This window comes from Falco peregrinus, chromosome Z (assembly GCF_023634155.1).
Source record: "Falco peregrinus isolate bFalPer1 chromosome Z, bFalPer1.pri, whole genome shotgun sequence".
Lineage (NCBI taxonomy): Eukaryota > Metazoa > Chordata > Aves > Falconiformes > Falconidae > Falco > Falco peregrinus.
Genome location: NC_073739.1, coordinates 72,773,187 through 72,787,634, shown reverse-complemented (window position 1 = coordinate 72,787,634; position 14,448 = coordinate 72,773,187). Strand labels below are relative to the sequence as shown.

The window sequence follows — 14,448 nt, the reverse complement described above, 5'->3', positions numbered from 1 at the left end:
TGTTTATGTTCATCATATAAACTGCCTGACTTAGCAGCTATTTTCTATGTTTACAGTGTCAGGCTCTTCCTACAGATTCTGGCATAGGATTAGCATTTTCAGGCTTTTTTTTATCATTTAGTTATTCAAATATGTTCACGTTTCTAAGAAATAATTTCTAGTTCAGCTTTCAAAATTTACAGCTTAACCTACACCATGTTTCAAATAATCTCTTTTCAAGATGCCAACAGAGATGTTACTGGATACCCATGTGCATGGAAATCAGGGAACCGCCCCAGCTGTCATCCCTTATTCTTGGGTACTGCCACCACAGAAACCTTGAGCAGATTTAAGCTGACAGATTTACCTATCTTAATTGTTCCAGATGCGAAAATAAGTCAAGAATTCAACTAAAAATATCTTTTCAAGACTGGATTTGAGAGCATTGTCCAGCTGTAGCATGGCAAACCAATCATAAAGCACCAGACAGAAATCGATGATCTCATGTCCAAACACAAAACAGGTAAAATTTAAGAAAAAGGAAAAAAAAGGGTATAGACAGATCTTTGTCTTAGTATTTGCAGAATTGACTGGTTAAGAAATAATTTGACACCATATCTGAGTAAAAATGTCTTAGGATGCAATTACTTATACAAATTAATGAAGCATCCATTAAAATATGCATGAGATTATTTCACTGAGCACGGAAAACGAGAACTTCCTGGTCTTATAATCAATAGTTTAAAAGTTTTCTCTTAGCTGCCTTGAAATCCTGATTTCTAATACAAAAGGAGAAAAGAATACTAAGAAAATAATCTAGATTACACTTTCCTTTTTTTCTACGTTTTAGCTTAGGTCTATTAACACAGTAGAGAGAACCCCATTTTTTTCAGAACTTAACAGAAGGCCTCCTCTATGTCAGCCACAGAACTACCTACTGTACGTAGCTGCTACACCAAAGAAAACCTATCATATAATCTTTTAGGAAAATGCACAGAGGGACAAGGAGATGGAAGAAAAATACTCTAAACCCCAATATAAAGTATTTAGAGTATGCCTCATAACTTTCAAACAAAAGTAGCTGAATGGAAGGTCCATTTGTGTTCCTTATATAAACCGCCAGGCTTTCTTTTAGCACTGCTTTTCATCATTTTATTTAGCTCATGGATATAAACACATTCCTTTCCACCTTTTTTCCCCACCCCAAAACAGTTCCTTGCAGTTAATAGGTAGTGTGCACTAACAAGACTGGAAAGGGTTTTTAAAATCTAGAAAGCAAGACAGTAATCAGTGCTTTCCAAATACTCCAAAACCCTGTTGAAAAACTAGTGTCCTTGGCTGTTAGCACAGCAAAGATTAAACCCCGATTTGGTATTTGTACTAGTTATTTTATGTGTTACTGCCGTTCTCAAGAATTCTCCAGCGCTCTCATTCTACAAACTGTACCTGCTCACTAACTCACCTAAAGGTAAGTTTACACAGGACAAACCAGAAATTGTTGCAGCGCACTGGATGTGGCACAGCAGACAGGCTGAGACACCACAGAATTCAAGTCATGGTGCCAAGATGCACCCAAGAATCAAGAAAAAAATTAGTCTACACCAAGGGCCCTGAACTGGCACAGCCAGCTTAGCAGTGCTCCCAGCGCCCACAGCAGCTTTTGCACCCTCAAGCAACCACTTTTACACCTCCAATACTCAGCTCTGCCCTCTGTTTTTGGGTGCCAAGCAGTGAGCTATTAACTACTTGCAAGCTCAGGAATTTCTGCAGATCTGGAAGGAACAACTGCCTTTGTGCCTTCCCTTGCAAGGGGGTATCAAACATACTGTGTTGGACCATGTAGCATGATTAGAAAGCAAATAAAGCTCACGTGTGCTTCCAAAATGAAGTGTAATCCAACAACCCCTGGCAAACATGCCTTAGCTGACAGCTCTGCTTCACCCCTTCCAGGCTGCTGCTCTGCCTGTCCCGCTCTCATCTCAGAATCTTCAGATCTCTTGCAAATATGGCAGTACCAAAGCATTTTCCATAGCAAAACCCAAGCCTACAAGAAAATCCAGAAGCATCTCTAACCACTTTGCTCACTACCATTGAGTTTTACTACATAAAAGCCTAGAATGACAAACCAGTCTGAAGACGTCAATAGACAGTGCTATTCAGAAAGCACTTATCTGAACTAACAGAGCAAATAGATGGGTAATGCTATTAATTTTGTAACTGACTAATTAGCTATTGTAATGGACTGCACAAGCCCTGATGTTTGCCTTTTAATGTTACATTCGCAGGACTTAAATGTCAATTGTGGGGTTTTTTATTTTCCTTCCTTCTTCTACAATTATGCAGAGAATAGTACTTTTCCCAGACATCAGTTAAAGCTACCATGACTTATCTTCATTATGAAGGGACTGTGAGGAGCAGGATGAGCCTGAGCCTTATGAGGCAGCAAGGGTGAAAGCTGGACAGAATGGCTGGACCATTTTCCTTTGCGCATCAGCCACCCTGAGAAACACCCCAAAACAAACAGATACTTCCCTGAAATACTACAGGCCATTCAATCTTTTCGGCACCATCACTTGAGATGAAATTTGAAAGCAATATGAGGGAGTGGATAGCACTGGGTGCCAGGTCTCAAGTCAGTGAAATTCGGTGCCTCATTTTCCCCATCTCCTAACCTTCATGGACCTGTCTGAAGATCATCATGCTGGAGGCATGCAACAGACGCAGAGGCCAAGCTCTTGTGAACACACCATCCATCAGTAAGTGAACACCCCTTGCACAGCAGTTTGTTATACATGGAAAACAGGTCACCCATTAATTCCAGAAACTTGAAATGGTTAAAGAAAAAATCTCAAGTTTGAATGTTCAAAAGACGGTTTAAGAAAGGTAAAGCACCCCAACTAAATAATTGTATGAAGCCTGTGTTGTAAAAGAGAAATGGCTACTCACAGAATAGGTCTTTGAAGTGGTAGTTAAACTATGCCTTTTAATTAATTTGGTGTAAATTCAGATTTCTACAGGAAAGAGAAGGAGAGTCTGGAATTAATCTTGAAACAAAGTGCTGTTCTTTCAAGTTCTGATGTGATATCTTTAAGAAATGCTGCATATGCTATAACCTTCTTATCTCTGGGCTTATACATCAGAGTTTATTTGGCCTTTCTGTGGACCAGCTGTTGTTTTTTCCATTCCATTTCTCCACTGTATTTAAAACACACCAATCCCACTAGCATGCTCAAAGAACAAAACACATGCTAGCACTTCAAGGGGCCTTCCTCCTTGTCCTTGGCTGAGGCCAAGTGTCTTGTATTTCAGATGACGTTATTAAGCAACACAGCCTTCAAAGCCTCAGCCTCAACCCTGCTGTGCTTATGCCACAAACACCAGCAGTGCTAGAGCAACTCGTTTGCAGGTGAGGACTCCCTCCCTGGGCCTGGGGCCTGAGAAGGGTTGGTTGGTCTGGGAGATACCGAGATGAATTATGCTAACACAGTGTCTTGAAAACGGCAGACACATACTGCTTTTAAAGTTTTCTATTCTTAGAAACAGGTCCTGATAATAACATTTTCCAGCTTCACGACATTTTCAAAGATGACCGTGGAGGTTCTCCAGCCCCAACTCAGCACCCAAGACTTAATTTTGCCTGACTAAGCCCCTGAAGAAGCACCCCCATGCACAGCTGCTGGAACAGCAGAGCAGGAAGATTTCATCACCCAGCTACTCCATCCTGCAACTGGGGAGAGCTAATGAAGGCGTCTGGAAACTGGTAGTAGGAGCAAGGGAAGGAACAGCGCAAATGACACTGAGACATCTCAAGGGAGGCAGCCAACAGTGTCTTTGCATGTCAGAGTTTAAGGATTCCTGCCACCAGGCACCTTGCATAAGCAGTCCTGTTAGGATAACACCATCTTGGCGTCACCGGTGCCATTATCAGCTCCTCACGAGTACCACTGCACGGCCTAAAGGATGTTTCCAGTTTTAGCCAGAGTTTTGAGAGTGACTTTTCCCTTTGATTCCAGTTTCCTATCAGAGACTGGTTGTCAGGGGCATTATAACTTGTTGGCTGTTATGATCCCATTAATTCACCTTCATTTTTGTCATGCATAGGGTGGAGATTCACCAGTAACATGGGCTATAATTACCTGGACTCAGTGGTTCGCTGCCTACATAAAACTATGCCAGAATCCTTCACAGACAGGAGACAGGGGGGCTCCCACACTAAAATGCCAAGAAGTTTGAAAGTGTTTGCTTAGAAGTGGGTTTGAGCTTTGAAATTTGCACTCCTGTAGAAACAGAATCAAACAGAACCCTGACAACACACTCAGCCTCTGTTATTTTCTAAATGACAATCTCAGTTTTCATTTGCAGAAAGTCCCTGGCTCCTCTTCTCCCCAGGTAGCCCTGCAATTATGAAGGTATGTAAAAGCATGTGACCAGGAAGAGAAAAATGCAGATGTGTTTGCCTGAAAGAAACATCCAGTTCACACACATCATAAAACAGTATGATTAATTATAGCTTAAGGAGAGAAAAATATCCTAAAAATGGATGATGGATAAACCCAGGTTACATCCACCAGCAGGGGAAGGGGCTGTTCAGTAATCCGTTCCCCAGTGTTAAATCTCTGCTTGGACAGCTTTCAGCTGCCTGTCAACGTTACCAGTCTAGGCTTTGCAGGAAACTCCCTTCTTTTATTGCCCCCTTCTTTCCTGTTACCTCCCCAGCGGGTGAAATTTCATCCCCCTCATCAACCTCCATTTCCTCTGAGGAAGACCTGACTGATAGAAGTACCTTAACAATGGGCAATGGATGCAACTGGCACACCAAAAAGAAAATGCCATAAAAAAGAATGTGGTTCAGTGAACATTCTACCTGGAGAATGTCAGGCAAATAATACAGAAAATGTCAGAAATTATCCGTTGTTAAAACTGCAGCACCTGAAAGGAGACTTTCATCCAAATCCAAACCTTCACAGAGCCGAGGGGAGTCCGGACTGGGGCTCAACAGACAACAGTGCAGATCAGAGAGGGAGGAACTCGATTCAGCTTTGTTTAGAGCTCAGGCACGCAAAAAAATTGCTGCTAATTCTAACTGCGGCAGAATGGAAGACTCAGACTGAAGCTGTGTTTTAATTGTTTAAAAAGTATTCAAAATACAAAAATCTATCTCTCTGCAGCTTCAACTCAAACACTGCTTGCAGCCAAACAAAATATTAGACAAGACCTTTTAAAAATGAGTACAAATCAGAGACAGCATGAATTTACAGCTTTTTTTTTTTTTTAAAAAAAAGAAATTAATAAAGAACATCACAGCTTTGGACTTCCTATTTTGCACAAGCATTAGATTTTAGGCAATATTTTTTGAGACTGACCAGAATAGTTTAGAAGAAACTTTCTTTAATTTAGCAGTCTAATTTAGGTGCACAAAGACTTCATCATTAATTCTTTAAAAAGGACAGGAATACATAGATTTTCCAGCTAAGCCACCTGATTACACGCTGTTTGCTGAAGTAAGTTTAAGCTGAATATCCGGAAGAGAAGAAAAGCATAAAGTATAGGAAAGATCATAAAGCATAAAAAATAACATGGATATTTTTTTTTTTGATTGCATATAGAAACCTGGACATGCAACAAATGGTTCCACAAAGAAGTGCAGTATTTAAGAGCATCAGCTAAAATAATTTGCTACACCTTTTAGTATAGCAATCTTCTAGCCACCTTTTTTGTATAGATGTCTATGCCTACTTCTGTTGCACAATTCCTTTCCCTAGAAAAAAATTGTGTAATTCCATATGATCTTGAAGAGAACAGTGTCCCTCCAGTCTGTTACTTACATACAGTTTTTCCAGGACAGTTCAGAAATAGAAGTATTATTTGCAAAGATACCCTGCAACATGTAATCTTTACATGAGCCCCATGAAACTGAGCAACAAACCTCACCCTACTTTGCCTTCCACAACAAATCAAATCCAGCTAGCTAGTCTAGTAGGTCACTAAATCTGTGTTGAGGCAGATCCTTGTTTTCAGCGACCGAATGCAAACACGGTTCAGACATGAAGACCTGTATCTGAAATGACAGACTGGACTCCAAAAAATGCCCTTTGCAGACTGCTGTCTAGTGAAATTGCATCTGCTACTACTCAATATTGCCAGAAATTCGTTATGAGAGCAGTGCCCACAACCACCCATCACTTGAGTTGAAAGCTCTATCATACACTCGGTGATAACAAGGAGTGCAGAATAGGATCTGTGCATCCCAGGACATGCTGCCGAGTCATTGTGTGTGGTGTGTGTTAACTCCAGACACAACCCTACTTCTCCCTAAAATGGAGAGCTTACAGTTCTGTAGAAGATGACCTCGTAACAACCCCCTAAGTTACACAGTCAGTTTCTCTTGTTCCCAACTAACCATAAAGCTAAAATCTATGCTGGGAGGAGTATTATGATCTCCTTTTAAGTCAAATTCATCCAGAGGAGCCTCTCCAAGTACACAAAATGCATCCAAGTTCAAGCAGCTGCTAGAACATGAAGAATGCCAGCCCCAAGCAAGGAGTGGAAAAGCTGCAAGGAAACTGTTTCATGCAGAAAAGCTGTGCTCAGACACCTGTTTAAAGTGGGTCACATATGACAGGAGGCTGCCAGAGGCTGATCAGGGACACGCAGACTTCAGAGAAACTAACTGTGAACAGTGCACCCGTATTGGTGCAGTAGCCCCACAGCACAAGTCCAGCACTTCTTAGGAGAATCAGAAATCTGTGATCTGCCCAGAAATAATAAGGTAATTGTAGTTTCTTTTTAGAAAGTTCATAGAGAGTTCAGTATGACTGAGAAATCTGGCACTAACCAGACTGAAGGCTGAACAGCTTTGCCAATACTATGCCAATACCCATTAACGGGTCAAGTGTTCTGAGCAAATTTTCAAACTCCTGCAACAAAAATGTTTCCTAAATGCAGCTTAGCTTTCTGGGTTTTCTATTTCGACCGTGGAAATAAGGTTTGCAATTGTTCAAGGCTAGTGTTGTCCTACGAAAGAAAAAGGGATAGCACGTGACATGTCACAGTTTAATTTTAAAGCTTGCTATTGCTCTCTGAATCAATACTGCCGCAATTTAACATTCACATTACCAAAGCATTTGTTTACACAGTCAATGGCAATACTGAAAAAATACAACAGTATCATGCACAGTTTGATAAGGAAAGCAGTAGGCACAGAGCAAGAGCAGAATATATTCCTGTCTGACAGCACATGGCTAGCAATGCTGAACTAAATTCAGTCTGGCTCCAGACTGATACTCCTTAGTCTGATGAGTGGTTAAGCAAACTGTCTCGATGAAAACATGGTAGACACCACAGTCTACCCTTTGAACTACAGCAAAGCAAGTGCAGTAAGCAAGCATGGTGTAGCAAACGCCATTTCTTTCCAGCTGTGTGGGAACACAGAAAGACTCTACTGAAACACAGTGAGGCAGATTTCCCCTCCTTACAGATTTCGCTTATATTATTTGGAAAATGGCCTGTCACAGAACTTTACAATTTGTTCAGTCATGGAGTGAGGAAGCATATCACATTTCTGATGTCTTTTGGAGGCAACAAGTGACTATTATCACATTAAAATAACAATGTCCTGTTTCTACATTTTTCTCCCTTACCTCCTGCACCACACAAGCACTTAGGGAAAGCACCTTATTTCAGTTAGTAGGATCTGGTGAAATACTGATGGTTAAATTCCAGCAGAAGAGAGAAGCAGCTGGGAAAACAATCAGGGACTGGGAAAGCAGGTGCCAGAGCTCTGCCAGCACTGAGCTTTCTCTGGCGCCTGTTCAGCACAGACTTTGGATCCACTTGGAGAGAGTTCTGGTTTTGATTCAGCACTCATTTAACCGGAGAGGAAGAATTGCACAGAATACAGTACTTCATTCCTTTCTCTTCTACCTGTATTTCTCCTGCCTATAATGACAGCCTAGGCAGCTCCCAAGGACAACTCAACCCAAAAGTCAAAGATATCATCTCAGGATAGGATGAATCAGCCTTTGACAATGACTGTTCTACTTCACTAACTTTATAAAAGAAGCTAGCTTGTAACACAACTAGCTTAAACTCAACTATTTAATTGCTATGCTACTCAAGTTAACAGATAAGAACCTCATCTTGTGTCCTTAGAACCTGAACTTCAAGTAATAGTAAACATATCTATTAAGCATCTCTACGCTAATGAAACCTAGAATTCTTTTTTATTGCTTAGCAAAGCTACATATTTGCACTGCTCATTTGTTAGTATGAACAGGATTTTTGACAGCAAAGTGAAATGAGCACAAAAGTCTTTTCGTGTGTCAGATGTTAGAAACAAAAAGTTCAAGGATTTGTATCTCGCCCACACAGAATCTAGAGGTTTTAGAAACAGAAGATGACTCTTCCTTTTTTCTGGAGAATGAAAGCACAAGACAGTGAAAAAAAGTCGACCTTATCTCTGATTAGCTTCTAACGAACTCCAGAGAGCAACTGAAAAAAAGAAGTCTTCCTGAAACCTCAAAAGAAAGTTAGAATCTTCTGCTTTCACTTCATGATCTTGTTGCGGGGTGGGGAGTGGGGGGTGGGAAATCTCTTTACACCAGTTAGCAGTAATTGTTTCATCCACTGCTAGAACTTGTGTTCATGACACTGTTTCCCGGGTACCCCACCCCAGAAACCCTAAATCTCCTGCTGTCTGCATAAGTAGGTGTCTACTGATTTCAGCTCAATGCAAACTGTTCCGGAGATGACAGATACTCCATATACTCCTGCAAACTGTTTGTTTTGTTGTTTCTGCTTTAAATTAGAGGACATTCATCACAAGCATCTTTTAAACAAGTCAGTAGAAGCTGTTTGTAGAAAGCAGAAGGCTGCAGGGAGAAAGATGCTTTCACCTCTACATTGTACTACTCTTATTTACTACAATTTGACATGTGAATTTACCAGCCTATCTCTGTTTTGGAGAAGCTAAGCGAATTAATCTGAATAGTAATTGATATGGTTAAATGCAGAATAAACAAATACTGGAAAAATGTCAGCATCATTCTTTAAAAGATATGGAAGCTACACAGCATGTACCAGTGATTCTGCCAGCAAGCAAGGCTGCTTACATTGGCCACAATGTTCTTCCAAAAAAAAAGATAGGCTGTCCTTTGAGAATAAAACAGTGTCCTGGACTTTTTTTCCTTCCCTCTTCCCAGTGGTTAAACAAAGGACTTCACTGTCAAAAGCCAACACTAACACTTTATACTGTACATTTGTAGACTGAAAAATTGAAGAGAATCCTTTGGCAGTATGATTCAGTAAAATCCTGCACTCAGACATAACCCTTAGGAAGAACAGCAGGTAACTATTGTTACCTAACAGCATCCTAGTCACCTGTCAAATGATCTGTGCCACCAAGCCATCGTTCAAAAGACTTAAAAAAGTTTTGCACATATGATGTTGCTCTGCTCCTTCAGCTCCCCTCACCCCTCTATGCGTTTCACAGGGCACCCAGTCTGTCTCCTCCCTCCCACCCCAGTCTTAGTCCACCATAGCTCCATGCAAAATTGCTCCAAATGCAAAATTTTCAGTTATAAGATTTATAACTCCTCTGCAGATAAGGCCCCTGTACAAACAAATCCTAACATCTGTGCAGAACTCATCTATCAAATCTTTTCAATGCCAAAATGAGGGTAAAGCATGTGATAACTTCTATACACCTAAAGTTCCAATAAAGTATTCTCAGAGATCCATTTTAATACCCAAAACCTTTCCTTCCTGTTATATATTACAGCCTACTGCAGTAATCCCTGGGCTGAGTCTGAACAAACTCAATTACCCTCCTTCTAAACAACAGCAACGTGACCACATCACCAGACCAAGAAAAATAAGTCCATCTGTTTGAATCCTATCAATCCCCTCTGCAGCACAATGTCAGGAAGGGTTCTATTTCATCCCAGCATTTTCAGTCACCAACTTCACAGAACTTCTCCACTCTGCAGCTTACAAACCAACCAATACCTTGTGACGGACTGCATGAAAACAAACAGAAAAAAATTGGAGATCTATCTTTCCTTTTACTGTAGAAGGGAGGATAATTCCTTCTTTCTTGCATTTTATCTTGGACCACTGTCAAGTTTTTAAGATAACCTATTTAGAAAAACAAAACAAATCCCCACATCCTCAGTTTCCTCTCCTACAGCCATAAATTATTATAGAAGTTATTTATAAAGCTCAGGGCCACTTTTCATTTATCATTTTTGCTTCTGACACAGATTTCAAAGGACACAGTATGACAGCAGCTTGCAATGTACAGTATCATAATGCTACTTTCAAGATTAGGACTCAGTTTTGCAAGCAGCTAAGTCATCTGGCAGTTGCCTAAGCGGCAGTGGAAGTGTACATCACAAACCTAAGTTTTAATTTACATTATTTATCACAATGACTTTTCTGCAAGTATCTGAAACAATTAAAGATACTGCAAATTGTAAACTAATTAATATAATCATTTCAAGAGCTGCTAGAGTAATGTAATTGATGCTGAAGAATTACTGTATATAGATAAGACAGACCACAAGCAGGCTGGAACCTGGAAATTCGTGTGGCTGTTGCCACAGTAAAAGTTGTGAACATGCTGCACAGGGCTTCTTCCAAGAGGTGACAGTCCTTGCATTTATTCAAAAAAAGCTTTATAGAGACTGCACAGGAAGTCAGCATCCTCCTCTTATTCCTTCCCACACTAATTCCTCTATTTTTATTTTGCCTATAAAACTAGTTTTTATATTCCTTGCCTGACAGACAGGTTAGTTCTGACTAAAAGATTACTATTATCACCACACACCTTTGTGCACTGACTTGGAGAGGTTGTTAACCTCTCCAAGCACAAATCAGCACTACATTTTAACCTGGGCACACAAAGGTCTAACAAAGGCACACAAAGACACTAAGCATAGGTTTCAGAAATTACTCAATTGCCTTAGCTTAAGTTTAAAAAACAAACAGAATCAGAGCTCAAATAAACAAAAGAAGACGCTCTATATGATGAATCTCAGCCCACAATATTAAAATACTTGATTCTGAAAACCAGTTCCTACAACAGATAAGGCAGGCCACTCTTCATCAGTTAAGCCCGAGCCCAGTGGCGACAAAGCTAGCGCTGAGAGTACAGAAAGGTCATGATGTTTAATCTATAAAATAGAATTAATTTCTACAATTAAATGTTTACTGTAAATGGAAATTGTTTTGCTTTAAAGTGATCCCAAAAGGCATTACTCTCAGCCATCTGTGATACCATGTGGGTGTACCAGACTTCTGGCATCAAACTTAACATCAAGGAGTGCTTGAAGTCTTAGAAGGAGGGAAGAGTCAACTTACCAGTTGTAAAATTTATTTATTTACCAAGTATTCCCCAAAGCCTATGTAATGAATATAAGTAGCACAGAAAGCAAGATTTTACTCACTTTCCTTTCTTGTTCTGTATTTCACTTCTAAAAAGCAACTGGTCTGGCAATGCATAGTGTAAACAGTAGACGACACCGACCTCCTCCTTTTTTCTGCATTTGAAGAACTGGCTACAACAGATGTGATATAACAAAATGTAACAAATTCTTCTATGAAGACAGGCTGAGAGTTGGGGTTGTTCAGCCTGGAGAAGAGAAGGCTCCATGGAGACCTTGTAGCAGCCTTCCAGTACCTAAAGGGGCCTACAAGAAAGCTGGAGAGGGACTTTTTACAAGGGCACGTAGTGACAGGACAAGGGGGAATGGCTTTAAACTGGAAGAGGGTAGATTTAGATTAGATACTGGGAAGCAATTCTTTACTGCAAGGGTGGTGAGACAGTGGAACAGGTTGCCCAGAGAAGCTGTGGATGCCCCATCCCTGGCAGTGTTCAAGGCCAGGCTGGATGGGGCTCTGAGCAACCTGGTCTGGTGGAAGGTGTCCCTGCCCGTGGCAGGGGGGTTGGAACTGGATGATCTTTAAGGTCCTTCCAACCCAAACTATTCTATGATTCCATGAAGTTAAAAGTTATGGCCTTTAGAGGAACCAATAATTGGTATATGGTGTTACACAAAGGGAAAAATGTAATGAGAGAAATTTCCACACACCCCATGACCATTTTCACACTGATTACTTAACTTTCATGACAGTCAAGCAGATTACTGCTTGACTGAAAGCAGACATTACCTCTAAAGGCCGATTGAGTCAGTTAAACACAGAAACCTAAATTACAGGCTATCACTTTGTCTGCCCCTAAGACACTCCCTTTGTTAGCCTGGAATATCATGAACATACTACCACCAGAAACAGTTCTGTCACAATAGAATGAATAACGTATCATTGAATCGTAGGATGGTTTGGGTTGGAAGGGACCTTAAAGATAACCTGCTTCCCACCCTGCTTCCATGGGCAGGAACACCTTCCACCAGACTGGAAATTTAAATTGAGCAGCCTATTCAAGCAGACTTTCCTAGTCTAAGTGACAAAATCTCAGGGAAGCTACGCTTGATTTTTTCCAGCATCCAGATACAGCCAGTCTTTTTCCATCTCATTCTGCAGGACTTTGAAGGAAGACACAAGTGGTAAAAAGTGAGAGGTAGAAAGAAAATAGCAGGCTACTCAAACAAAATGCACAGCATGATCCCTGGTATCTACAATCTCTTCTCCACACTTAAAATTATTCCTTACAGATGTTATTTCATCCATAAAACAAACCTGGAAGACAGTATGCAAGAACAAATTCCCCATTTTTCACAGGCAAATCTAAATGAATGCCTCTCATTTATCTCAGCAGTCATCAGAAGAAACAGAAAATTACTGAGCTATTTTACATTTAAGTCAAAATAGACATAAACTTTAGATGTTCATGACTTTTCAACTTCAGGCTTATTTGCCTGGCAAGTAGATACACTTTTATTTGATGAAAAATAATAAGGAATAGCATTCATATTAATCCTTACTGCTTCCCTTTATGCTCAGCTTCCTGGTATAACAGATGATTTAATAGCTCCCCTCAAGCAATCAGCCTCCTTGTTTCCCCCAGCTAGCATTTCACACTGCTCTTGGCCAGCAAGCAAGAAGTGCAAAGCAGATCTATAAGCAGAAATATAGTGGGATTGGTTGTTGTTTACTCCTTTAATTTATCCGTTCATATTACACAGCAGTAAATCAGCAGCAGTCATGACTGGTGATTAAAAATTCCTATGTTTCTCCTTGGTTTCCACCCCTGGATAAGAACCAACTACTCTTTAACCATTAACCCATGAAGGACAGAAACACACCCTGTGTGTTCTGCAGCTCTACTTGTATGTAACTTGGGCTTTATGCCATTTAGGTTACTATTAATTCTCCCTAACAATACTGCACCTTTTCTGAAGTTTAGTGCAAATCCAGCTTGAAGGTCTCACATATCTGAGAACCAATGCAGGATCTGGTAATTTTTGGTATGAAGTCAATCAAGTAAGTGATTTTACTAATTAAAGGAACTTGTTTCGTAATTATGAGATGCCAAATATCCTCTAGTTACAGTTGTCCTTTCCAGGATAGTATATTAGCTTGTTTTTCCATAAGACATGATGCTGAGTATTTACTGCGCCAATATGTAAGTGATCTTTACTTACACTTCTACAAAAAACCACCTTGCTGTTCATGCCCTGCACTCCACTTTCAGAATAACAAAATAAAAGTATTTACATATCCTGGTAACTATCACAGTGACTCTAGAAATCCTAAATTTAAACCATGGATTAGAGAGGGGATATTTTACATTGAGGATAGTATTTGCATAAAGTGAGAACATTTGATCAAAAATAATAACTGCAATTCTCATCATCCCAGAACTACTCAAGAATTCAAGTCAAATTCACTGAATAGTTCTGGTTGGAGAAAAAATGAGGGCTGGAAAGGGTCAATGGTGTAAAAGACATATTCCAGCAGTCACAAGGAGGACTTAAGTTTTCAGAAAGGAACCCAGAAAGGTGGCTTCCAAGGTGTTTTGACTGATGTGCTCTCATTTTGCATAATCTCTGTTTACAGAATTTTAAAAAGTCTGGCAGAAGGAAAGGCACACACCACTGGAAAACAAAAGCTGCTTAAAAAGATGCAGAAAGCAAATAGGCAGAAATACAGCAATATTTGTACCATTCAATCCACATGCTTGTTCTTTTTCCATTGGGATCGCCCGTCGTCTTCTTAAAGCATTTTGAAGGATATTTGCCCCATAGATAATATGGGGATGGGGTGTTCCCTCCTTCTGTGGATGCTTTTTAATGGGCTCAATGAAGTAATCCCCATGGGGCAGATGGAAATATCCGGTCTGAAAATAAGCACAAAAGAGTTAAATCTCTACTGTCCAGTACTGCAGGTCAAAAATAAAATATACTCTTTTCACACCACCATCTCTGAGTTTTTCGCATAAACCAGTCATTACACTGTGGAAACATGGAAACAACAGGATTTCAGCATTTATTTTACTGCATATATCAAGGT

The 14,448-nt window shown here is 40.2% G+C and overlaps 1 protein-coding gene across 2 annotated transcripts in view; it reads right to left on the bottom strand.

Moving 5' to 3' along the window:
• ADAMTS12 (ADAM metallopeptidase with thrombospondin type 1 motif 12) overlaps positions 1-14,448 on the bottom strand; it is a 162,306-nt gene that overhangs the window by 88,171 nt on the left and 59,687 nt on the right. For both annotated transcript variants that reach the window (XM_055790698.1, XM_055790697.1), the window contains exon 3: positions 14,101-14,275. In XM_055790698.1, coding sequence (XP_055646673.1) covers positions 14,101-14,275 — 175 coding nt within the window. The remainder of the gene's footprint in view (positions 1-14,100; positions 14,276-14,448) is intronic.